The 26732-nt window shown below is 33.8% G+C and overlaps 1 protein-coding gene across 1 annotated transcript; it reads right to left on the bottom strand.

The window, feature by feature from the left end:
• Positions 1–4908: 4908 nt before the first annotated feature.
• On the bottom strand, positions 4909–26467 carry LOC129000112 (growth factor receptor-bound protein 2). Its single transcript, XM_054427012.1, has 7 exons — positions 25866–26467; positions 22262–22359; positions 20926–21045; positions 12458–12620; positions 10539–10627; positions 9114–9204; positions 4909–7885 (listed from the first exon to the last, which is right to left on the bottom strand). Exons 1-6 carry the CDS (start codon positions 25941–25943, stop codon positions 9120–9122), a joined length of 633 nt encoding a protein of 210 aa, XP_054282987.1. The 5' UTR covers positions 25944–26467; the 3' UTR covers positions 4909–7885; positions 9114–9119.
• Positions 26468–26732: the final 265 nt, after the last annotated feature.

The following is a 26732-nucleotide window of genomic DNA, read 5'->3' as shown; positions in this document are numbered from 1 at the left end:
CTATGGTACCCATAGATGCTGTCACAGTGCCTATAATCAACCAAAACTGTTACCTCTATAAAAGTAATCAATTTGAAACGGTTGTCATGGGATTTTAATCACAGGTTCTTTACTTAAATATATTTACTGTACTAAAAAATATTTAGTAAATTCAGACTGGGATTAGCCAAGGACCAAGGGCTGCAACAATCTGGTGCTGTCCTTAGACACAAATTTGTTATCATCAGCTGATAATAAACGCATGTTGTAGAATCGGTAGTAAAAAGCTTACTCACCAAACCCTGTAAGACAGCTGTCTAGTTTTAGTTCTCTCTTGTCCTGAAGCTAATGCCATCTCTTGAGATGACCCTTTGCACAATGTATTGACATATTGACATATTCACAACTGACATCACTGGTGTCCCATCAGCATTGTTCAGGTTCTGAGACACAACGCCCTCTGTAAGATTTAAGAGAAACGTGGTGGAAACATTGACTGTAATAAAATGAATGAGAGAAAATATATGTCAGATTGCTGATACCGTTTGTTTGATTAAACATAGTGTTTAATTTTTTTTTGTGGCTCCCACTAGTTAAATGTTTAATATATCTTCAAACCTATGTAATTAATAGTTTCTGGACGATTATATGCCTGCTTCTAGATCCAGCGTATAAGTATTTAAAATATTAAGTCAAATAATGTTACTCTAATACTTTGAATGACATTATTGAAGGATAATTATCCATATCACTTTAAAAATGTATTTCAGTTTTCATATTTACAATTAAAGACTCTAATGTGAGTATATCGATTTATGACGTATCTGATGTATGACATATATGACATGACATCTGACAAATGAATCCCAGTGCAAACATAAATAATCATGATTGACGTGTTAAATGTCACTACTACGGTACTTTTACATACTTAAAGCATATCATGTCCTCCACCGAATTGGCTCTTCTTCTTCTTCTAATAAGTAAGTACAGTATATTACCATTACCAATGTATGTAACTAGGGTTGCTTTCAATAACATTGCTTTGTAATACTCATAGTGATCCAGACGTTATTCCACAGCGGAAATAGTATATTTCATTACTAGGACCGAAAGTGGAATTTTCCGGCAGGTGCTCAAGTCACTCACACAGGAATCCCCAATTTCACTTGCGAGGCGAAGACGAGTAGGGGAATAATGGATAAAGTGCCGGAAAATAACTTTCAGTACGAGTTATGAACAATACTTTTCATCACGGCGCAAAAATACACAAAAGTGGAATTTTCCAGCGCGTGCTCAAGTTTTTGTGTGAGGTGAAGCCGAACACAGGAATCCCCAATTTCACTTGTGAGGTGAAGACGAGTATGGGAATAATGGATAAAGTGCCGGAAAATAACTTTCGGTACGAGTTATGAACAATACCTTTTATCACGACGCAAAAATATACAACACAGAATAACAGACGTTAGTAATAGCCTATTACAACTATTTTATTTCTCAATAAATTTTTTTGATAATCAAAAATCAAATAAAATCTTCTAAAAGGAAACCCATGTATATTATCAATTAATTTTTTTAAAACATAAAAATAAAATAAAATATTCTATTAGGAAACCTACGAATATTTCTCAATATATTTTTTTACATCAAAATAAAAGAATTAAACAACTTTTAACATACAGCTGATTCAAATTATTAAATTAAACCGTAAAAAACTAGCATGCTTAGTGAGTAAATGGAGAACTAATCGAGAGCGAGGGAAAATCAGCTGATCGATTATAATAAAGAGACACCTTCTTATGTTTCGTGTTTTCGTGTCTCGGGTATATGTTTTATTTATTGAACTCTGTTGACGACCTTCCAAGGAACATTATTATTATTACCTTGAGGCCTGAAGATGGTTCACGGTGCCAGAAAGCAACAAAGGATTACTATATCACAGAAAACATACTACTATAACCGTTTCCTGTACTATATGCAGGTATTATAAACCATTTAAATTATAATACGGTAATCCGGAGGCTAACAACTCTTTGAAAATGTGTTTTTGTTTTTAGTTATTACAACTTTTGTGTTTCCCCCATTAAATATCATGGTAAGGATCATCATGATAAGGATTAGAATTCATAATGTAGCCCCTGAAATGTTTACTTAGAAAAATATAAGGTATACCTTTGCGTCAACAGTTCAAATGTGGTAGCCAAACTAAATTTTTATCGTAGAAAAAACAGACTAAGTTATGTTTTACAGTATTTTGGTCGTCATGGATGAAGTAAAAACAAATCACTCGGATTTGAGAAGTAAATATTCGTTTGTTTTGATTAATGTAATTCACATTTTCAGCTGATCAAATAACATAAAACAACATTTTAAGTCTAAATGACTTTCAGAATTATATGTTTACGAAAAACTACTGAAAGATGAGTGATTTGTAAATTTTTCTGGTGTAGTGGGTAAAAGAAACTTAATGGATTCAACAATTTATTTTGATTATCAGAGTTCGTTGTTTTAAGCCCTACATTGAGGAACCAGTCCAAACCTCACAAACTTTAATGCTGTTCCGCAAACATTTCACATTTAATCACAATCCATTAATCTATCAATTTGATATATTTAAATTTCTTATCAACACTAACACTAACTTATCAACACAACTGATTTTTTGCGTAGCCGATGTGGTAAAATGAAGCACAAACATAGTTGCAAAAAAAATTATCATTTAACTAGATCTTATATTTTTAGTGCCTACACAATATTGCTCGATTTTGAGCAACAAGTACCTAGTAATATCTAATAAAGAATTAGTTAAGATTATGGTAATTTATGATAGTCTAAAAAAGATAAATAGTTTATTAGTTTTAGTATTAAAGTATCACAATGCTGGATAAGCTACAAGCCAACTGCTTAGAGACTTGGACACAGTGTGGAGCTAGTATTGATCCAACCTCACCAGTCTCGGTTATTAAATTAAATTCAATATTTATAATTCACTACAGAGTTAATTAGAAATAGTTCATATAATGAAATCTAAATATTTATTATCGCCTGAAACAGTTTCATGTTTTCATTAAATCATTCATAAATGATGTAAAACAAGATGTTGTAATTGTGGAAAATAATATTAGTATGATTCCCTTCTACGGTTGATGTTTTATCTTGGGTTTGATATACAAGGTAACTCTGTAAAATTATAGGTAGACATATTTTTATTTTTTAACTGTGTGTGTCAGAAATATGCGATATAATTTAAATTTTTAATCTAAATGTATTTGGGAGAATTCATCCAAGGGCTAAGCTATTGTTAATGCTGCTACAAGGAGTTTTTGAAATTCAGTTTTCAAATATTAAGATTCTTAACAATTCCTGTTCCCATTTGATTAATAGAAGAAATTGAAAATAACAAGGTTTGGTGTGTTGGTGGCTTAGGTAGCCCCAACCAGCGTCAGCAATGTCATGAGTTGGTGTCCCGGTAGTGGTATCTGCCACTAAATTTGATCAGTTCAGTTTACGTTTTTACTGTACAAACTCATCCCTTACTTCTTAAAAAAACCTAGACAAAGTTAGAAGTATCATCTGCGCACAGGCGTTGCAAATAAAAATAAATTCTATAAGACTTTTTCTATAGTGAGAATTGTAACCTAATTTATTAGAGACATTGTGATTACGTATATATCAGGATTTGGGGAATGTAAGATGTCCATATTCATTAATTCAAAATTAAATTAATTTTCTGCTTTCAAACATAATTTGTTTCTTTGTTCAATATTAATATTTTTTTAAATAAATGTAGTACATAAGCCTTTTATCCTATCCTATACTTTAAAACAAGGGCTTGTACGTGCAAACTTTTTCATTCTTTTCTTTGATATGGGGGTATTTTATTAGGTCACGAGAAATCATAGAAGTTGGTCACAAGGTTGGGAAAATCCAGTTTCTGTCCAACAGCACTTGAAAGTGCCCATGCTATCATCAATGCCTTTTTGTAGCTGCAGTTACAAAAAAACAGGTGATACAGGTTATATTTATTGTCATTATTTGATTTGTCGTGTAAACAAAAATAGCTTATTACTTTACTTTAAAATGGCGACCATATGAATGTAGGGATTTTAAGCCAAGTATGCATTGAGATGAGTGTAGGATGACTATAACTATATTGGTTAGTTTGGACTATATTTAGTTTGGTTTATTAGGTACTTTTTGTGTTAAACGTTTTAAAGGATAATTTTCAAGATTAGGAATGAAACGCGGAAAACCTCCGAAGCGAACACATATTCACATATATTCAAGAAGCTACAATCGATCGTACCACTTCGTCTATAACCGAGCCAGTCTAAAGGGGTAGCTTGATTACACTTCCAAAGTCCATGTTTCAATTGCTGCAACTGAACTTCCTGCCTAAAAAATGAATATTTCAAATTTCAAACCAAAGTAAGTAAACAAAAAAAGTTTGCAACATACCAAACAGTCTTTAAACCTACTTAAGCTTGCAGTTAAGGTACTTTTAAAAAAACATTGGGAAGATTTATGCTACCTATTACGGTAGACTCTCGCTTATCCGGACTAATGTGGCGGACGTCCGGTCCGGATTACGAAAAATTTGGTCTATCGAGAGTCGAGCAAATACAGTAATGTATATAGCCGTTTTATTCAATTTTGTTCCAGGTCCACAGTATTGATAACCTTCAAATGCAGTTCCACCGGTAATAATTTTTACCGCCATGTTATGTGATTATTTTAATATCCGAGGTAGACTCGGTCCCGTATATCGGACTTCTACAGTACTGTGCCGCTAAAAAAATCATGATTGCCGATTCAGACTACCAAGAGTCCAGACAAGGCCGATCCGGATTAGCGAGAGTCTACTGTAATACATACAATAAATAGTTTCCTCCGCCAAGGTTTGTCCCACAGGGAAAATGAAACACAAGGTACTTGTATATATATAATTGATGATGACCAGTATATAAACCACATGCCTGTATGTACAATGTTAGGTTGGTCGTGGTGGTGTTGTGAGATGATCACTACATCACTTACATTATATTTTACCATTGGTATTGCTTAAACATTCACAAACAGCACAGATCCTATAGTCTAATGTCTCTGTTAGAAAAACTGATAACCAGGGATACTAAAATAGGTTGGGCCAATACGAGAGAAAAAACAACGCATTATAATAATTCAAACTAAGTAAAGAGATTGTGATCATCTCTCAAAGGTCACCACCTCATAGGCTCTGATATGATGAAGATATGAAAGATAGTAGCAAGTTATGGTACTGAACCAGTCAAAATAAACACTTCTGTGGCAAAAACCAAACTCACCGAGACAACAGTTATTTATGGCGATTCACAAGAAAACGTAAAAGAAAACAATTTAAACACTTTCTGTAGCAGATTTTAAGTTGAATGTATATCTTTTCATTTGATCAATATTTATTATCAGTCACTTTGATTAAGTAGATCTACATAAAAAACTTTACTAGTGAAGTTATTCATTGTTATATCTCCTTCCTTTAGCGCCAATCTTGATTAGGCTAAACCACACAAGGAAAACTAATAATACAATTTTACAATTGTAGGAACGGAGTAACTGATAAAAAAAATATATAAATTAACTTTCCCACTAAAATTTACACCAACACTCTGATTTTGCTTGAGAAAAATTAAAACTGAAATATTAGTTAAGATACGTAGCACAGAATAACAAAAATTTGATACCATGTCATCGAATAACAGTTGATACAGCACTATTTTAAAGTTGTGTAAAATTTACGTCCTAGCCTCGAGTCGACAAATTGCAAATACGTCACATACAAGTCTGTTGCATCTATAAAAAGCGTACACTGGAAATATTTACATTATAAATCATACTTTTTACACTGTAGGATTCACCCTAATTTACATCAGACAAGCTATATACAGTGGTGTTACTGCTTTAAACTAACTGATACAACGTATGGGCCGAACCAATCAGACTTAAACTAAACAGATTACTTGCTCGAGCACCTGATCAAATCTGTCTTACAGTAGCAAGGTAATATTTAAATTAGCTGAAAATATTTGCTCTGCCGTTTACAGTTTTAAAAAAGTCAAAAAACAAAACCATTGATACTTTAAAAGAATGTTTAAGTATGCGAGTTCCTTATTCAATATGCTTTGAACTGTTCTCAATAATACATTTTATATCTAACTAGATGAGTAGGTTATGCTTTCTTTTCTGCTTCGATTTGTAAAAATAAAAGCGCAAGTGTGAGATTCTATTGTAAACTTTTATAATACAACTTGTATTTAACATTGACAAAACGACAGAGCATTTTTTTATTATTTAAAAACGTATTCAAAATGGCACTTTCCTTAATGCCAATATGAATAATGAAACAAGGCATCATCTTTCTCACTTGGTAGTAGTAGTTTTTAAATTCCACAAACAAGGAAATGTATGAACAATTTAATAAAAGATAGTGAGAATATTAAATTGGAAGCACTGTTTTTTTGCAAGTTGATTAAAATATAGAAGAAAAAAGTTGTTTACTTAATGATAAACTAGTATAGTAAAAATTATAAATAGTGTTTTGATAAATTAAACCATAAGAAATATGAATATTTGTGCAGGATTTTTGTGTAAACCATTACAGTATTACTACCAGGACCAGGTTTCATAACAATGAACCTCTGAGCAGTGGTGATGTTGAACTCAAGTCACTATTCTACCGTCAAAATTAAGTTTCATTTTCAGACTTATCAGCACACAGGACACGACTTGATCAAATAAAACACTAGAGAATAAAACATAACCAAAAAACAATAACGCAGAAATAAATCGCAAACAATTCAAAAACAAGGTTTCGGGTAACAGGTAGAATAAAGGGGTTATTGCTTATAACTACGTTGTTTACAGATGTAGATTGTAGAATATAAATAAATCTCTATTATAGATTACCAATTATAATCTACCGTAGACTATAGATCATAATATAATGTCAGTTATTAAATACAGACAATAATCTACTGTAAATTACAGATAATCCATGCTGCGAGGAGATAAATACGACAATGTACACAATACAAAATAAATGCAAACAATCTAAAGATTCCTTCTCAATCGGAAGAAGGGACAGTGTTGTGCTAATCAGCTGTAGGCCTATCCCTATCACTTTGAGTGTATAAAACAGATTTACCAACCGGACAAAAATAAAGGCGATCTTTCACTTTATACATCAAATACAAAAATATCTTTCTTAAGCTCATTTAGCATCCGTCAAACAAATTAACAACATTTTATAAAAACCGAATGGTTGTTAAGTGAAGTAACTTAAAATTCGGATTAATCCACTGACCATTTTGTAGGACTTGTCACAATGTGAACCTTTATAGGGAAAAATACTGGCCTAAGAGCTCGGAACTGCTTAGCTATTGTTGATAATGATGATCATGTTTCCCAATCATCTAATAACCGATGAAATGCTGTTCTTGAGTACAAATCCTAATTTTAACTTGTTCAAACTACATTATTTATTGGCCCTTCCTCTGCTGAGGCCACCCAATGGTTAAGTTAGTTTAGGTCTCACGGTTATATCAGCCTATATAACCTACAATGAACTCAACCCTCAGCTAATCGCTCCAAGCTGTTACCAGATTCTACAATCTTCTCACAGAAATATTAAAAATCTATAATCACATAAGATTTCTAACTTAATTTTGCTGTGTTACTCTAACGCACAGATATGTTAAATTAAACTATGAATAACAAAAACAAATAATACATTTAGTAGTACCGTTCCTGAATAAATAATAGTTACATCTTAACTTAGGTGGATTAACTTTTCGGGTTGGCGGTACTGGAGTACGTATGTTACGCTGTTGGCATCACTGACAATGCAGCACATGGAAGCACATTTGCTGTTCTGGAAAAAAGTTTAGTATTAATATTAAAACAGATATCTGTCATATACAGTAATACAAACAGCAACATAGTTTTTATCAGTCTTAAACAAAATGTGTTTTTTTTGTGATTTTTTGCAAATGAAGTAGAGGTGTGCAAGACTGAGATTTTCAATCAAGCTGGCCCAAGCCAAGCTTTTGAAAAAAAAAATTTGAGTTTCAAGTTTTTTCGGACATCTCCCACCATCACAGAAGCATCATCATAGTCTTTTGCGATCGTGACAAAATACTGGAAATCTCCTGCGGTTTCAATAAATTATCGTAGTCTCCTGTGGTCACAGAAACATTATCATCATCATGCGATCGCGGCAAAATCATGAGCATCTCCTGTGGTTTGTAGACATTATCGTTGTCTCTTGCAGTCACAGAAATGTTATCATAGTCTTCTGCAATCGCTGCAGAATCCTGGATATCTCCTGCGGAATGTAGAAATGATCTTCGTTTACCCCGATTTCGGAAACGTTACCAACGCAATCTACGGTCACGGCAAAAGTGTGAAACTTTTAATCGCACAAACTTCGCAAGTTGGTTTTATAATCAGGATCGTAAAAGCTTGGTTCAAGCTCGATTTCGAGACTTTGTGCTTGATCTCGCTAGCTTGTAAGCCAGGCTTGGCTTAGCTTGAAGATCAAGCCGCTCGCACACCTCTAAAATGAAGTAATCTTTGAAAGATAAAAGGGTGCACAAGGAAGAACATTTACTGTTCTGAAAAAAGGGTCAAGTTAAGTATTAATCCAGATATAAGTCAGATAATACTATCTACAGTATAATCATGGTGTTTATTAGTCACAAACAACATGATTGTTTCCGTGGCAAGGTTTTTCTTTAATGTCAAATTTTGCAGCAATGAAGTGATCCTTGAAAGATAAAAGGGTATTGCATTATTTCATTATTTGTTATGCTTCCGTGACGAATCTTTAACCATATAATATACCCAATTTAAACACGAGTCCCCTCATTAAAAATATATTTTGCTTGAAGTATTTTAGATAAAAAAGTGCTGCAAGCCATCCAAAACTTCAGCTAGTATTTTAATCAGTTCCGAAGTCATCTTCCAAAGACCAACATTGAACAATAAAAAATAAACTGAAACCTATAGCAAGATCCATTAATTATGGAAGGCATTTGCTTCAACAAAACAACCGCAGCTTGAGTGGTATCGCATGGAGTGTATGATGTGATACAACTTACCTGAGCCTAGGAGTGGTACGGCGTGACGTAGGTTGCTGGGAACAAACCCTTCCTGGCTCCGATCTCTCCATGCCACCAGTGTTGATCCGACCTGGACAACAGGGACAACCTTACAAACTTGAACATTGATTCACCAATGCAAATTTATCTGGAACTTTTCAAGTTTAAACTCAGCTTCCTTTTGCTGTCTGACGAAAAAGCTTCAAGACTTTGCTTAGCACCAAGAGATGTGCTCTTAGGGGTTTTGTGCTAGCGCCACATAATATCTATGATGTAAACTGATAGGGGATCTTTTTTTGGTAAACCTGTAATCTCAGGAGATTAAACAGTACTTGTGGCATGTGGGCTCAAAATGTAAAACAACTTATTGTAATATTTAAACAAACTTAAGAATCAAATTATTTGTCAAGATGGATATCCCCTGTACACCGTATATTTGTGAAAAAAAGTCTATGTTTGTTTGCCTTGGTTTTTGTTATACGCGTTACTAAACAACCATCCGATCGTGATGAAACTGAAATTTAAGGAAAGTAAATAAGTACTATACAAAATGAAAAGTTTTATTGGCCAATCCTAGTGTTATTTTATGGTTTTTTAGGATTCCATTTCCCAGTTATCGTAACCAATCACGAAATTCCTTTCCATCAAAATTGACAGTTGACACAAATTTTTGGTTGGGGTTTTGGTTTTCAAAAAGTCTTAACTAGGCCTATAGATAATGTTATCCCTGGTTTTAATATTGTATACAGTGCATTGCAGAGTTAACTGGCTAAGAAGTAAACCAACACTGTATTGAATACTGGCTTGAGATATAGCGTGATCACCTATATTAAAAGTAAACAAAAATCAGCTATAAAATGGCTTCTAATGCTATTCTTATGGAGAACATTTTACGTTATATCTAACTTTGTGTTTAAATTTAGGGAATTCTACTATTTTTCCCACCGTCATGAGGTAGAGACCTTAAATTTGAGCCCTCTACCGTTGTTCTACGACTTCCCAGTCACTCTCAATTTTGAAGCAAAGAATATCATTACATAATTTTAAATAAATAGATTGCACTTGCATAAAGACCTAAAATATAACCTAAAGAGACACAAACAAAGGTTCAAAGAATATTTCTGAACCACAGACATGATTTATTACACACAACATTCAATATGTATAACATTGAGAATATGTGCATTGTCAAAGCTTGCAATTAGCCTAGTCAAATACAAAACATGAAAATGTTGCCTTTGCAAAGCGCTACTGAGTAATCTTAATCATTGAACTAATTGACGGATGTATGTAAAACTTATTACCGTCTTAACAAAATAGTCCAGGGGCCAGAAACATTAATTTTGATAACGCTTTAAACTCGTAATAACTTTACTAACACTAAATGAGACATGGTTTCAGAAAGTACGTGGCTTGGTTGTGTACCTGTCAGTGACGGTGATGACGTCTCCTCTACGGAATTCCAGCTCTCCTGGCTCTTGTGGTGTGAAATCATACAACGCTTGCACCAAACACTGCAAAATAACACACACTCGGTGCTCTTACACAGGTCTTAAAATTCCTGTACACTGTTTCATATAAATGACAGTCTGAATGTCTTGACGAAACATAAAAATTAACATAAAGAAAATAGAAATTGGAGCATTAATAACAAAATGGCAGTTCAAAATTACTTTTAATGACCATTGTCTTAATCATTTTTAGTTGCCATTTTGTTATTAACAGTCCGATTTATATTTTCTTTATGTTAATTTTTATGTTTCGTCAAGACCTGTAAAATGATACCAAACTCGACTATACTTGCTATTTGAAATTTTTGAGCTACCCCCTACCACCACTACCCCGAAGGGCAAAATTTTCAAAACTGACCATAACTATTGTAGCCCTTCATATCCAAACAAGTTGCTGCAAACTGATTTCAAATATCTCAAATAGTTAAAAAGTTAAAAGGGGTGCAAACTAATTTTCAGCCACCCTCATGGTTATTTGGATTTGAAACGTTTTAGGGCACTATTTTGTTATTAGTTGGCCGATTTTGGTTTTCTTTATATCAATTTTTATGTTTCCTCAAGACCTGTAAAATGATACCAAACTCGACTATACTTGTCATTTGAAAATTTTGAGCTACCCCCTACCACCACTACCCCTAAGGGCAAAATTTTCAAAATTGATCATAATTATTGTAGCCCCTCATATTTAAGAAGGTTGCCACAAACAGATTTCAAATATCTCAAATGGTTGAAAAGTTAAGGGGGGTGCAAGTTACTTTTCAGCCACTCTATTACATACAGTATATATAATTATACAGTAGCTCTAACTATCTGAATCAATTTTGAATCAAACAATTCAGATGATGGGATTTTTACCTAAATTTGGGGTAATTTATCATTGTATCTAATAAATCTGGCTTAAAAAATTCAATGAGTTTTACAGGGGAATTCAATTTAAATTCTTGAATACTGTATAAAGTACCACTACCGGAACCCTCCTTTAAGCTTCATCTTTCCCTTATATGTTCAGTTCAGTAGGGGAATAAAAGATACTAGCAGCGAAACCCGGGTCAAAATGCAATGCACAATAATGGCTATAAAAACTCATTTGAAACCAACAATTGCATCGAAGTTTCTGGTATCGCTAAATTCATATTAGCAAAATTAGTTTGACTTCCCCTTTCATACCTAACTACATTTTAATTTTAATCTTCAAAATGTACATGCCTTTCAAATTTACATTCTGTATTCGTTTAACCGAAAACAATAGGCTACTTAAATGTTCATAGTATTTTTATTTGCATAATAACCAAACACTTTCAGCGATAACCATTCTTTTGTAAAACGTTGTTGGCCTACTTTGGCTGAAATCTGGAAAACTATGAAATATTGTAGAACAATTTTGAACATTTTCACAATTTGCTTTAAATAATGGTAGTTTTTATGAAAAAACTTTTATCACTATATAAGAAAGGCATGTATTGTTGATAGTTTTCCAGGATATTTCATGGTAATATAAAATTCTTGTGGGATTCACAATTTTCTTGGAATGCCGAAGAGTAGACATAATGTTTTTAGAAAATACTTAGAACAAAAAATTAAAATGAAAACCGAACTTTCATTACCACAAATCTATTCTTGTGGTCTACAAAAACTTCATGATCCAAAAAAATTTATGGAGGATAACGATAAATTTATTGCTCTCACGAAAGACGATGATGTCATCATATTACTGTAGTTTTGGGTTTTAGCGAATTTTTCCCCTTGAAAATTCTTTCTTTAAGCAATTAGAAGCAATTAGTCGGCTATATCTATAGGCTAGTTGGAGTTTACCAGCAAGACAGAATGCCTTACCTCCTCAGGCACCATATCTCTCAGCTTGACATCCTGTGACCGGCTCACGGAGGCTGTTCTATGGTACTCTACTAGCTCGTTGAGACTGTTGAACTTAACAACCCACAGGAAGAACTTGCCTTGAGCGTCCCTCAGGACCTTGAAGTGCTGCACATCACTGCATCTGTAACAACAACACTCAATAATTCTGTGTTTTACCATCATCAAAACACAATAAACAAAATGTACAAAGAAAGAATGATGAGGAATTTTAATCAGTTGTCAGCTAGAATATACGAGTACTGGTTTTTGGCCTGAAGGGAAAAGGGACATCTAGCATAGGTAGATACAACAATATAAGCCTAGTACACACTAAACTTAGCTTTCGGCAAACATGTTTGTTAAAACAGTTCAGACAAACTTTAAACCGTTCAACAAACATTTGTTTGTCATATATTACGGTGTGGACGCGCACTTGGTCATCGGCTGGCTCCGCCATATTTGTTTGGACATATTGTTTGTTCACATAGCAAAAACTTTAAAATGTTTGCAGCCAGTTGCTATCCAGAGACACTTGCGGTTTTTATATTTTGAGTTTAGAATAGAGGGTTAAAAATTGATTTTGTTTTTTAATTTCATTCTGACTTTCCCTACTTTATTTTGACCTAAAGAACCATTTCTAGGAGTTTTGCCGTTTACTTACTGGGCACCCTGTATACCGTAGTTCACTGTGTTCAGACATTAGTTTGATACATACATCAACTGAATCTTTCTATGAATAAAAATTTCCACTACCACCATACTAGAAGAGCTAGAGACTAAGGGCTACCATACACGTTCAGTTCGGCCTCAATGTTTGGACTGTACTACTCCAGATAAGTTAGTTCGTCCATTCGTAAATAGATCTTCCAAACTCTTGAAATCATTGTAGTTTGGCTGAAGTTTGGTTAGTAAATTAACATGATTTGAGAATATTTTTTTCCTTTCAAGCAATGACTTCGCCAATGTTTCTCTTTCTCTTTTCCCTTTTTTATAACATACACTATCACTGCCATTGCCACAAGATCTTCAATAGTTGACATAGAAATATTATTCATTTTTGAGAAAAATAAAATAAAAAATACATTCGAACAAAGATACCGCGCGACTCCTATGCACTGGCCGGTTTGCAAATAACATGTGTGTGTGGGAAGAAGACAACTCCGGCCAAACTATGCAGGTCTGGCCTCAAGGCCGAGTCCTGAGGCCGCGACGGAACGTGTATGGTAGGCCTAAGTGTGGCCTTCTCATCCTCCACACCACACCATTCAGTGAGAAATTATTGTATATTGGCTACAAAATTCTAAATTCCCTCCCACTGCACATGAAACCCCTATGGCAAGAAAAAACCTGAAAATGGAAGCTAAGTACTGGCATGTAAATCAACCAGTTTACTTAACGAAGAAATTTTTTGACCTAAGAAGATAATGAAAAACCAAAGAAACTACATTAATATTTATTGTAAAGCAAAATCAATTTTATATTTTTTTGGTATTTTGACGCTTATATATATTTCTTAAATAAATCACTATATGTTTGTCAATTGTCTATTGTCTAACCGAGGGAAATAACTTTGAATATAAAGTAGACACTTAGGCAGAGTCAGAAGAGACTTCGGCAATGCTCCGATTTGGAGCAGTCTAAAAATTACTATTTTTGCGAGGATTGCAGAAATGCCACCAATAGAAACCAACCCCCTTATTAATAGATATCAGATCCTTTTATCCAGAATGACTGAACTTCTAAAAATAAAAATTCAGTCATGCAATGCTCTTTCCGACTTTGTTTACTATTATTAAGAGTCTTCAATAGCAAAGTGGCAACTCAAACGCGACCCTGCGACCCAATTCTGGTGGCGCTCTGTAGAACTACCCGAAAGTTTTTGCCGGTATTACGCGTGCCGCATCACACAAGTAGTTCTCCCGCGCCCCTATTCAAACGCTTGTAGGCGAAGAAAAGGAAAGCGAGTTGACGACCGAGGCTAGGTCGAACCGATCGACTTCGACAGCTGTTTTTCTGTCTCTCTTTCTTTGCATGTTTAGGGTGTGTAGGGTGGTGAGGGTTGTAAAATTGCTGAAAGTGAAAGGGACGTCGCTGGCGCTACGTTCCTTGTGTTTGGCCCCTTGTTGCTAACACTGGGTCGGCTACTCGAGATCATACAACAGTGTGTGTTTCGTACAAAATTGGGCCCACAGTCACATTAAACTATTATTTTGAGAGAACAGCTGGGCGTAGAAACTTGGTAGAGGTGTCCAAAGAAAGGTCTTGGTCTGTAGATGAGATATCAAAAGAAAAACTAAGAAATTTGCTAAGGGCTCTGCCCCAGAAGCCTTTAAAGTAGGCCAATGCTCAACACAGATTTGTTTACGTTTTGGCCATGTGGATAATACTTTTTAATGAAACGGTTGTTAATTTTAAAATTGTATTTTAAACAACACACATTTATTGGGAGTTACTAAATTGCCCAAAAGAAGTATTTCCAATGTTATTTTCTGATTTTAAAATTGATTTTCTTCTGTACATGTCATGTTTTGCAATATAATGTGTTCCATTACGAAATCAGTGGAAAATCCTTTTATCACAGTAACTACAATTATTTCTTATTGAACTATCTTATATCTATTTTACGAATTACTGGTTTGTTTCTGCCTTTTTCACCACTTTTGCCTATAGTTTATCATATTATTCTAGACAGATCATCATAGGTTCATGAGATTATTGTCATACAGGTTTTCAATCATTGGAAAAATCTTTGATTGTGTAATACAATACAAAATAAGTGCAGAAGGGCACGGTGCCCATTTGAGCCGTCTCCATATTTTGTTAAATTAATAGTAGTTTACAGCAACTGGATAAACATTTTACAATATTTATGTAGAGATATGTGCATGATTTAGAAAGTCATTAAGCTGGAAAACTGCAATATACTGCAGACTTTTCAGAGAGGTTGTATTCATTCAGCTTAGTGAAAACATAATATAGATATGTGTACAAATAAGAACTTGAACTCTTTGAGAGCCATTGAATGTTATTAGACGAAAAAGGGTTGTGCATGTTTACTAGCGCTACTCAGCAACAACAACCATTTAATTTATCTCTAAAATGTATATTCTTAAAGTACACTGAGCAGCAGCCTAAAAAAATCTATGTAACTTACCCATATAGTTCCACAATGCTCAAACTCGCATTGTGACATTATGATTCGGCTTATATTTCTCCAACAGATAATTCATCTGCAGAGAAGAATTTTATTGTACTCTTACCGTATCTAATAACATCCAAACACAGAAACCTTGCCTAACAATAGCACCTATCTTGACAAATTATTTGCAGTGGCCTATATAACGGACCGTGGCTCACTGGGTTGGTAACATTATTGAAAATAACATTTTGGCTGTAAAAATGGCCCAATTAGTAAATACTATTTAAGCAGCTACTGTCATGACAGAAAGGTCATATTCCTTTTAAACTAAATCACACCATCCTTTATAAGATACGTTGATTAACAATGCATGTAAACGTCAATAAATTACGTAACAGCCAATTTATTTTTTTGCTTTTTGGAAATGCCAAATTGCTATGTCATTTCCATTATTTCTTGCCAATGAAGCCGCACACCCATATAAATAAGGAGGCCCCTAACAGTTCAAGAATAAAAGCCAACTTCACTTCAAGTATATTCCACTACACCTAACATTCCGTAGAGAGATATATTGACAACTGTATGTAATTGATAAGGCTGAGACAATTAACTGACATCCCTTATGTCAAGGAATTCCAGCTTTAACAGTAACCCCACAACCAATTTCTCAAAACTGTGCTAGAGGGTTATTCATTGGCACAAATGGATATGCGACGTGACGAAGGAAAAATCAAACTTAGCCTACGCTGTAACTGATATACCTTCCTTTGAAGTTAAAACATGTCATCCCAACAAACAGATATTTTTTTCAAATAAAATCATAGATTAATTAGGCTACACTGATGAAATCACGGAAGTGTTTAACTACAAAATATCCACCAATACGATTTTAATACTATTTAAAGGTTCTTTCAAAGGAAGAGATACCAGATAACATACTAATAAAAACTCCGATGACGTACAATATGGGAAATATTTTATTCATTGAATGATCTTATGATGATTGATATTTGGTAACTAACGCAATTAATATCATTATTGTTTTTACACTTATTACTCTTTAAACAATGCTAAATGCTCAAAATATGCATAATTTCACTCAATTTATCGCAGTTAGATGAATTAGCCTTGAAAGTAACCGTCAATTTCGACGGGTTTCACCTAGTTGCAACAAATACAGAATAAACACGACATAACAATGGAACAGTGTTCGAACATTTATGAACTGGATTACAAATATGATATAATTTTATACTGTGTATACAATTTAAGTTTGCATTGGTTTTTCAATGAAAATAATTTAAAACAACACATAAAACAGTATAATAAGGCCTTACAAAAGAACAGAAAGCATTAAAAGATTATAATAAGCAAAAACAAAATGATTTAATTCTTAGTAACGACAAAAATCCTACAAAAAGTTAACATAAAACAATATAACGAATAGAGACTAAACACACTATAACAATGGAACAGTTCCAACATTTGTGTAAAACTGGTTTACAAATTGTTATCTTCTATATAAATAAAATTAGATTTTTGTCTGTACATTGATCAGAATCATAAATTTTTATAAAATTATTTTTACGTTTTATACATTAAAGAAGCCGAAACAAGTCTCATCTCAATTTCTGTCTGTCTGTCTGTTACGGCCAAAGAGCCATTTTACGCGGCCTTCTCTTGAACAACTAGAATACCTATCAAGATCCAAATCATTTTAATGTATTCAATGGATTGGCGAGAGTGTCTTTAGCTATTAAACTATGGCCTAACTACTTTGTAAATAAAATTAAGGACGTTTAAAAACCCAATTTTGTGCGACTTTTGTCAAGTTTTCTCCCAATGTTTATCACATAATCATCTATGAAATAACGAACAGCTGTTCGGATCAACATTATTTTTTCTAGCTGTCACTGATATGTTTACATTTAATGTTGTTTACAAATATCGCAACCATTTCCAATCACGTTTTGAAAGCAAATCCAAACCAAGTGAAATTAACAACGTGTTTCCTTACATAACGAATTTAATTATTCGTAAGTGCAATAATTTTTAGGGTAACCATAAATGAAATTAGAGATTCTTTGTGTATAAAATTGTTCTTGAGTTTTGATAACCGGGAAAAATACCTTGAATCAGTGTAACGTATATGGCTGGGAAACTTATATTTTTTTTAATTAGCGTTACCAACAGCAGTTTACAAAAAAGTTTTTAACTCATTGACGGCACTTCAATTGCGGCTGTGTAAAGTGTAAATGTAAAGTGACAACTGCAGTGGATGATTGTAACAGAGGTTTACGGATTATGCTCAACTCGCTTTTCCAATGTGTCTTCTCACCGCTATGTACTGCAATCGCTGGACCATACAGCCAATAGACCAATTGCCCATCTCTTGGGTTCGTATGACTAATCAATTATTCATAACCAAATTTCGACGACAATCCTTGATACCAGTACTTTTACCTAGAATACATGGCCTATCTACTTAGGAAATAAACTTAAAACGTTCAAAAACCCAACATTGTGTTATTTTTTCACATTTCCTTCTAATATTTACAAAGAATTTTTTTACTTGAAACTGCCAGATACTGTATTTGTTTATATATAATAGTTTCGCCAGCATATCTGAAAATATGCAAACCAACTGCTGTTCTTTGTAGAAGATTGTTTCAACTGACTTCTATATAAAGATCCCCGTGCGTAGAACGGGCACACAGCTAGTATTGTATATAGGCCTACAACTTTACTTGGGGTTTTCTACGAAATAAACTAAAACAAAACCATAATGCGACAAGACGGTAAGACCATAAGAATGCTAGAATGATAACATCATCCATAAAACTGATGATATTGTTAACTCTTCCCCCGATCACGGATCAATAGTCTATTCGGGGGAATAATTCCTTTTACTTACAAATGTATTGTAATATTGTTTTTATTTTTATGGAATAAATAATTTTGACTTGACTTGACTTGAAAACAACTACCAATAAAAAATATTAAAAACAGTGTAATAACAGTGTAATAGTGGCCTAAGCCGTTTGAGTTCCAGTAGGGGATGGGACTGCTGGTTCTGACGACTAGGAGTTTCCTTATTTGTTAGGCATTTCTAGGAAGAGGCTCTTTCTAGTTTTCAGCCCCAATGTGCGGTTGTTTAGTTTGATCACATTGTTGCCACCCTTTTCGGGACACTAAATCATAATCTCCACAAAGGCAACACACAACACTACTAAACTTACCCATATTCGAAACAGATGGCTTTTAAAAACATTGTGCCCAATCAATAGATTTTTCGCTACACTACTGTGAAAAGATCAGTTTTTTAGTTGCATGTTTATCACCTTCGAAAATCTATCATTACATTGTTTACTATGGCAAAATAATGTTAATTATGCGAAAGTAATGTTAACTGTCTTTTTTATTAGATTTTGCCGACGTAAACAAACAAATATTTGTTATTGTTTTATCAACTGTTTAAACTTTCAACAACTAAGGTAAATATTAACTTTAAATTGAAGGCATAACCTAAAAAATGCTATGAGTTTTGTAATGAAAAAATATGATTATTCTTTGTGGTGTAGCGAAAAGTAACGTTCAAAACAAAACACGATTGAAAGTGGGTCTATACATATTCTCGACCATTTAAAGTGCTCGATAAATCTTGCACTTCAAACATGGTCTCAAATGTAATGAATGACTCATTTTCTACTCTTGTTATGAAATATACTATATCTATATCACAGAACTAACGCAGACTAACTAAATAATAGAACTAACTAATGCAGTACTAAATCATAGTTTTCACAAAGGCAACACAACACATTACATCATTAAATTTACTCATATACTAGATACGTGGAAGAATTCTCGCATAAGTACTTCCTGTGGCTTTCAAAATCAATCCGCCTAATCGAGAGAAAAATTAATATTCATTACAGTATTTTGAAGCACAATCATCTGATTGCTTAAAGCAGCATCAATCACGTCTAATAAGTAGTACCAAGAGTTCCGGATACATAAAAAAGTGGTAATACAGCAAACGATTACCCAATAATTTGTAGTTTTTAAATTATATGGGCTCGCGCCACTCTCTCCGGGACTTCAGTGTATCACTCCGCCTTCACGAGTTTCCCCGCTTGGCCACTCTGCTGCGCTCCGATCAGTATAGTTAACGTAATTACTTGTCACAAAATTACACAGTTATTTATGGAAATAAAAATTCCAAAATTTAGTATTATGATTATAAGGCACGTTTCTAGCTAATGTATTTGTTATTTTTTGAAAATATGGTTTAGTTTTTAGTTAAAAAATATTTGATTTATATCTCACTAATTTATTCATATTTCAAAATTTAGCCTCGTAATGAACAATCTACGCAATACATTAGCTAGAGGACTACCATACCTTTAATTTGACATAAAAATTATATCTTTACAACAATCGGAAGAGACGTAATACCGCCACCAAGTTAACATTAGTCTTATGGGACTAAGATTCAAGATGGCTACCACTGATGAAGACTCTTAAACAATTGTAAATAATTCGAAATCCTTTTTTTACTAATTGGTTGTTACACTTCACCTTTCTCTTATTAAAACTATCTATTAAAAGGAAAAAAATAATAATTAAATTAACTCAGCTTTATGAAGCTACTGAATTTCTGTTGTAGTTCATTCATTCGCAATTCCATAAAGTGATATTTTTAATGAGAAGAGTCCAATAATGTAACCGTCACAAGGTTTAATCACAAAACAAGTTATCTTTGTTTTGACTGACTAAATATTAAAACTGATAATATCAAGAGAACATTATTTTCTATAAGAAGACCCATGATTGTTAATTTTCCCCTCATATTGTAAAATAGGCTCATATGACTCACAGTTCACAAAAGAAAAATAATATTTTCATAAATTTATTTATCTTATTTAAAACAAATTAAACAACCGCCATTTTGTTTTGTGAATTTTGAAAATTTTCATAATTTTTTTGTAGCTTTTTCTAGTTGTAATAAATGGTTGTGCAAAGATTCAATTTTGTATGTTTGACCACTTTTCAGAAAACAATTAATAAGTAAAAAAACAAAATGGCGGCTATGTGAGTATAGACTTCCTATCACTTTAAATACTGTATGACATTTAGATATGTTTCTTACCCAGGGACAATGTCCTAAAATATTGGTTGAGAGTTCCGGGACACTCTGTATAAGTCCGTGGAAATGTGCTCCAGTCAACTATATTTGTACAGCTAATGTGATCATTTTTAAAACATTGTATGAATGGAACTAAGATGGAATGCTTGTGAAACTCACTTGACTGAGAGTGAGAAGTCTCCAGGACTGCTTTCACTGACTCTGATTAGGAAAGCTCCTTCGTGTTTGTTCATCAGCAGCTTCTCAGCGTCAGCTCTCGTGATCCTGCCGTAGTACCAACTGTGGCAAATAAAAAGCAATAAAGTACACAGTACGGTTGGATAAACCAAATTTAAAAACCTATCTAATTTTTCACACCCTGTATACAAGAAAGTGTCGGAATATGTTAAAAACCGCGCCATTTTATAAGCTTTCCAACGATATGCTACACTATTGAGGTTTATGTCTGCTTATGTACACTTTAATGGTTTGAAGATTACAAAGCATGGTGTCTTTAACATTTAAAACATAGAAAGTCGGCATGTATTAAGCAAAAGTTGTATTTTTGATTCTGCTTGAACAGTAAAAACAGTAAAAAAGTTCCCTGTTTTCTGGTATTCAAGCCACTAAAACAAACAAAAAAATATCTAAACCTCAATAGATACACCTAATGACAACTGACGTGACACTGACGTCTGGGGTAAGCTGTACCCCTCTCCGAACTGTAGCATATGGTTGGAAAGCTTATAAAATGGCGCAGTTTTTAACATATTCCGACGCTTTCTTGTATACAGGGTGTGAAAAATACAATAGACCATTGTTTTTAAAATGTTTATCAAATATCTTAATTTTTATCTTTGAATCTATTTACAATGGAGTTTTTACAACTGATCCTCCGTCATTTTCCATTATTCTTGTTCAAAATTTAATGTAGAACACGAAAATTACATTATCTACTCAAATCCATATACAGGTAATTGAGAAATCGCTGTATTAAGTTTAAAAGCATGGCTATTTTTGAAAAACATAAAATAATTTTTTGGGACGCTAATTTTGAGACTTGGAACATTTGATATGCATCATCACACTTCATTTACTTTGTACTTACATCAAAAAAATTTGGTCACACTGAGTACAAATCACCCTGTAAATCTCCTTAGTACATGAGTGGAATGTTTCAACTTTTTTTATTCAGTTAAAGTTATTAGTTATTCAGCCAAAGGAGGATAGCTGTCCTTGATGGCACGGGAGCCCGCAGCGATAGACTGAAATTACAACAGAAAGTGCGCTGAGCAAAAACCATAATATCCACGTTTTTGTAATATGCATTTACAGCAAACGCAAGTTGTGCACTCGTCCAACACTCCATGGCTACTGAAATTTCCACTTGTCTAGAAGCCTATGGTAATTTTCACCGTACTCTAATAGCCCCCAATTCCTTGTTAGCTGGTATCAGAATCGTGCCATTTCACTGCCTCACCCTGTACATCTGTGTTGATAGCCTATTAGGACTTACTCATGATTTCTCATTTCTATGTAGTTGCTGGGAATAAGACCTTCTTTACCATCCAGTTCAGCTCTGTACCAGTTCATGTCATCTTCCATGTTTAATATCTGAAACAATTCATATGCATATTAAAATATAGTATTCAACTGCTTTCATAAAGGTATTTTGGAATGATTTGATCCAGGCTAAAAAAAAAAACAAAAAAAAACAGCTGATCTTAGTCAAAGCTGTCATTTTGTTGATCATTCAACACTCATCGTTCTCTCATCTTTAATTTGAAAAACATAAAAATCCAATCAAGTCTAACTAATTCAGTTTAACAAGTACTTACATAAATTTTACTGCTACAAGGAAATAAAAGTGTTTTTTAGTGAAATGTTGATAGCTTAGTATAAAATAAATAAAGACCTAGAGGGTTGCAAGCATTATCACTTAAACAAAATCCATTGGGTAAGACAAAGTCTTACGGTAAGATTAGTGTTATTCCCTTTTCAGATCTTCCTTAAAGGAAGGAATTTAAGAACAATACTTCAAAATATTTTTAAGCTGTAATATAGTGTTCATATGAGTCAATTGTGATACAGGGTATCTACAGAACCTCCCAAACAACATTTGTTGGGGCCTTACCAAGCAATTTTCAGAAATACTAAACATTAAAATATAAATAGGCTATATTATGCAACCTTTATGCTACAGTGGCAGATATGGCAATGTTTAATTACTACTTATGTAATAGTAAAGCAAACACAGAACAACTGCCAACTGCCTTTATTTCACTCATCATTTGCAAACTCTGAAAAAATCTTTAGTTGAATCAGCATGAAAATATCTCAAGGTGCAACAAATTTCTTACTTACTTGGAAAAAAATATTTACATTTGGATTTGGGGAGACACTGGGACCCAATAAAATACACAGGACATGAAAAAAATTGTTCACAAAAAGTTAGTGCTGCCAGCGAGATTTGAACCCGGCACCTTCGGATTATCAGCCCGACACGCTATCCACTTCACCACCAAGGCTCGTGACACAGTTCCGTATCGTTGCGGTAATAGTTGACGTCACGCCATCGGCACGGAGCGGTGGTGGGGGGTTTTCCGATCTGATCCACGATCCTCGGAGTTGCACTGGCTGCCTAGACGCTTATTTTGTTACTGACTAAGATCAGCTGTTTCATTAGCGAGGATCATTTATTTATTTGCCAAATGATCTGGAACAGCTGGGTCGAGTTTCGAACCATCAAAAAGCTAAGTTACCTAAGTTACTGGCTTTTCTCAGGACAGATTCCGGATTAGGTTGATAAATTAATTAAAGTTCTTTGTTACCGTAGTTAAATGCAATGCTGTAAACCGACAACTGACAAAAAATGAAAATGAAATTTTTGTATAATAGGCCTATGTACAAAATGCGACATCAGGTTAGTTATAATTTGATGAGTGAAAGTTGTAAATGCAAACAAACTTCAAAGTAATTATTATGAAAATTAAAACACCCATTATTACATGCATTATCCCAGATGAATTTTCAACAAACACATAGAACTAGCCTAACTTATTGGATAGGTCAGAATGCAGTTATAGGAGCAATAAGTTAGATACCGGTAGTTAGTTCTAACTTAGGTAAATAACTAGCAAGTTACGTTATTGGGAATTAAGCTTAGAGGTCTGTTCGAGTAGACTTCCCCAGAGAACCTACGATTTTATCGGATAAATAACAATAGAACAATAGAAACTTGTTTGGTTCGATATAACAAGATTATATAATTTTATTCTATTCAACCATCGATCTCAAAATTGGTTTGTTTATCTTACGTTTTTACTGATATTTAACAAATAAAACCTTTGACTACTAATACAACTAGACATTCCATCTCCACGTTAAATTTGTAGCCAGTTTTTTAAACAAAATCGTCATAGTTGATATGGCAAAACAAAGCTCTAGACTGGATAAAAATCTACCTCTACAATAGACAACAACTCATTGAAATTGAACACCAAAGTGGAAACTTCATTACTAAATCCAGATCAAAACTGCAAACCATCACTCAAGTCATACCTCGAGGCTCAGTACTAGGACCCCTACTCTTTCTGATCTACATAGACACCTTCCCCACCCTCCTACCAACAGACAATACATGTATAATGTTTGCCGACGACACGACCATTATAGTCCTGGGCATACCAACACCCAATCTAACAGAAAAAAACAATAGACACAGCAAAAAAAATCTGCAATAGCCTAAACCTCCGAATCAACGAATCTAAAACTGTCTGCCTGAAATTCACCCCAACAAACAAAACTAAAACTCAAGAAGACACAACAAATGCCAACCCCACAACCAAATTCCTCGGCATCATTCTTGACCAGCAACTAAACTGGCACCTCCACTTGGAAAGGCTCCAGCGAAAACTCTCATCAGCTATCTATGCCCTTAGAAGACTCCAGGGAAATCACTAACGAAGAAACTACTAAGATGGCTTACCATGGAATCTTCGCTTCACACCTGAAATTCGGCTTAATTGCATGGGGAAGTGCCAGAGAAACCCTATTGAAAGAAATACAAATTATTCAAAAGAAAGCAGCCAGGATCAAAGACCAATCCCACTACATTGAACACTGCAAGCCCCTTTTCATAAAACACCAAATCCTAACCCTAACCTCTCAATACATATTTGACACCATCAATTTCATAAAACAAAATCCGGCTGAAACCAGACAAACATGCCACAACCACAACACCAGATCAAAATCGAACTATAACACCAAACAAAACAGACTAAATAAAACCAACAAAACCCCCACTGCAATGGGAGCAAAGCTCTATAACCTGTTTCCACAACATTTCAAAACAATAAACACAAAAAAATTCACTGCTGCACTAAAAAACTACCTCCTTCAAAGACCATACACCATCAAAGAGTTCTATGAAGATCATAACTACCACATAGGGCTATTATAAGAAGAAATGAGAAAGAAGTAAATGACGATTCTCCAGTCTCTACGACTGCGATGAAGAGGACGTAAGTTATGTAAGATGTAAGATGTGAGCCACCAACAGATTGTTCTGATCTAAATTACAGATTTATGTCAAATACACAATCTTTTTTACCATTTAAAACTAATGGAATGACTTATTGTGAGCTATAGCAACTGTTATGACCCATAAACTTGGCCAGCAACAAAAAATAAGGTAGAAAATAGTTTTAGTCACTAGGGCATTCTGTGACTGGCTCACACAACTACATTCTTTTTTAACAAAAAATTGGCTACAGCTGGTCCATATAGATGGGACGTCTACTTTAGTATCCAATAAGTTTAGTCAATGATAAAACTATCTGAAAAACTTACACAATTTATTAGCCTAGCCTATATGAAAATCAACAAAACAAACCATAGCCAAAACATAAATTAATAAATATATCATTTCTTTATTTATCCGTAGGTTCTCTGCGGAAGTGTCTATTCATCGAGCTGAAATACTACCTTTTGAACAACTAAGCTTGGCAATTGGCACAGTGCTATGTAGGCATACCGAATAACAACAAATAGCCAAGTTGAAGCTAGTAGGCTAGTCTAACATGAAAATTTTTACCCTAGGTAATAATTTTACTTACTTTCAATACTTGTCCTTTCCTAAAGCTCAGTTCATCATCAGCTGTGGCATTAAAATCATGTTTAGCAGTGGCTTCCATTTCGTATTTGTTTAAATTTTACTAAGACTCCAAACAAAAAGATGAAACAGGACTTCGTCCTTGACTGAGTGAAATAAGGTTAGGAAAAACCTAATATTACAATCGGAAACTAATCCGTATAATATAATGTTTCCTTACACGTTAAAACAATACTTAACCCTACATTTAAAATTATCCAAACACCACACTGTAGAAAGATCTTGAAACTCTTAAAAATTTACATAAAAAACAGCCAAACAAGGACAGATACTTGACACTTCTATAGATCACAGTGACTAATATTCGGATCCAGAACAAGAATCCAGACAATTTCTCCCCATTCCCCAAGTCCTGACTAACTCACTCCAACTCCATTTCCAATTTTTCACAGATGGAAAAACAATGAAAGATAAAATCCTCCAAATAAAAAACTGGGATAACAAAATACAACAATGGTTCAAATAATTATTCAGTGTGTTTTAGAGGCATATTACTAGCATTTGAACCAGAAAACCTTTTTACAGTCCTAGAATAATCAACATTTTGAAGAACTATTTTCTGTCGCGGGATAAAACATGACATGGAATCTCTTTATTTTGCTGTCTGCTTTCGGTTTCGGATGATACCTGACGACGGTATTTGATAAGTTCTTCTTCTTTGTTTTGCCTTTTACACTTCGTTAGGAAGACTGGTTGGTTCATTGATACATAAACAGGAGCCTTTGATTATATCAACTTGATGTCTCGACAACAATTATATTATTGTGATTGCAATACAACTAACCATTTTTACATAACATAACAATATTAA

Source organism: Macrosteles quadrilineatus, unplaced genomic scaffold (assembly GCF_028750875.1).
Source record: "Macrosteles quadrilineatus isolate MER2022 unplaced genomic scaffold, UCM_ALF_1.0 Scaffold_8__2_contigs__length_117827958, whole genome shotgun sequence".
NCBI classification, from domain to species: Eukaryota; Metazoa; Arthropoda; class Insecta; order Hemiptera; family Cicadellidae; genus Macrosteles; species Macrosteles quadrilineatus.
This window is presented reverse-complemented; position numbering and strand designations above follow the sequence as displayed.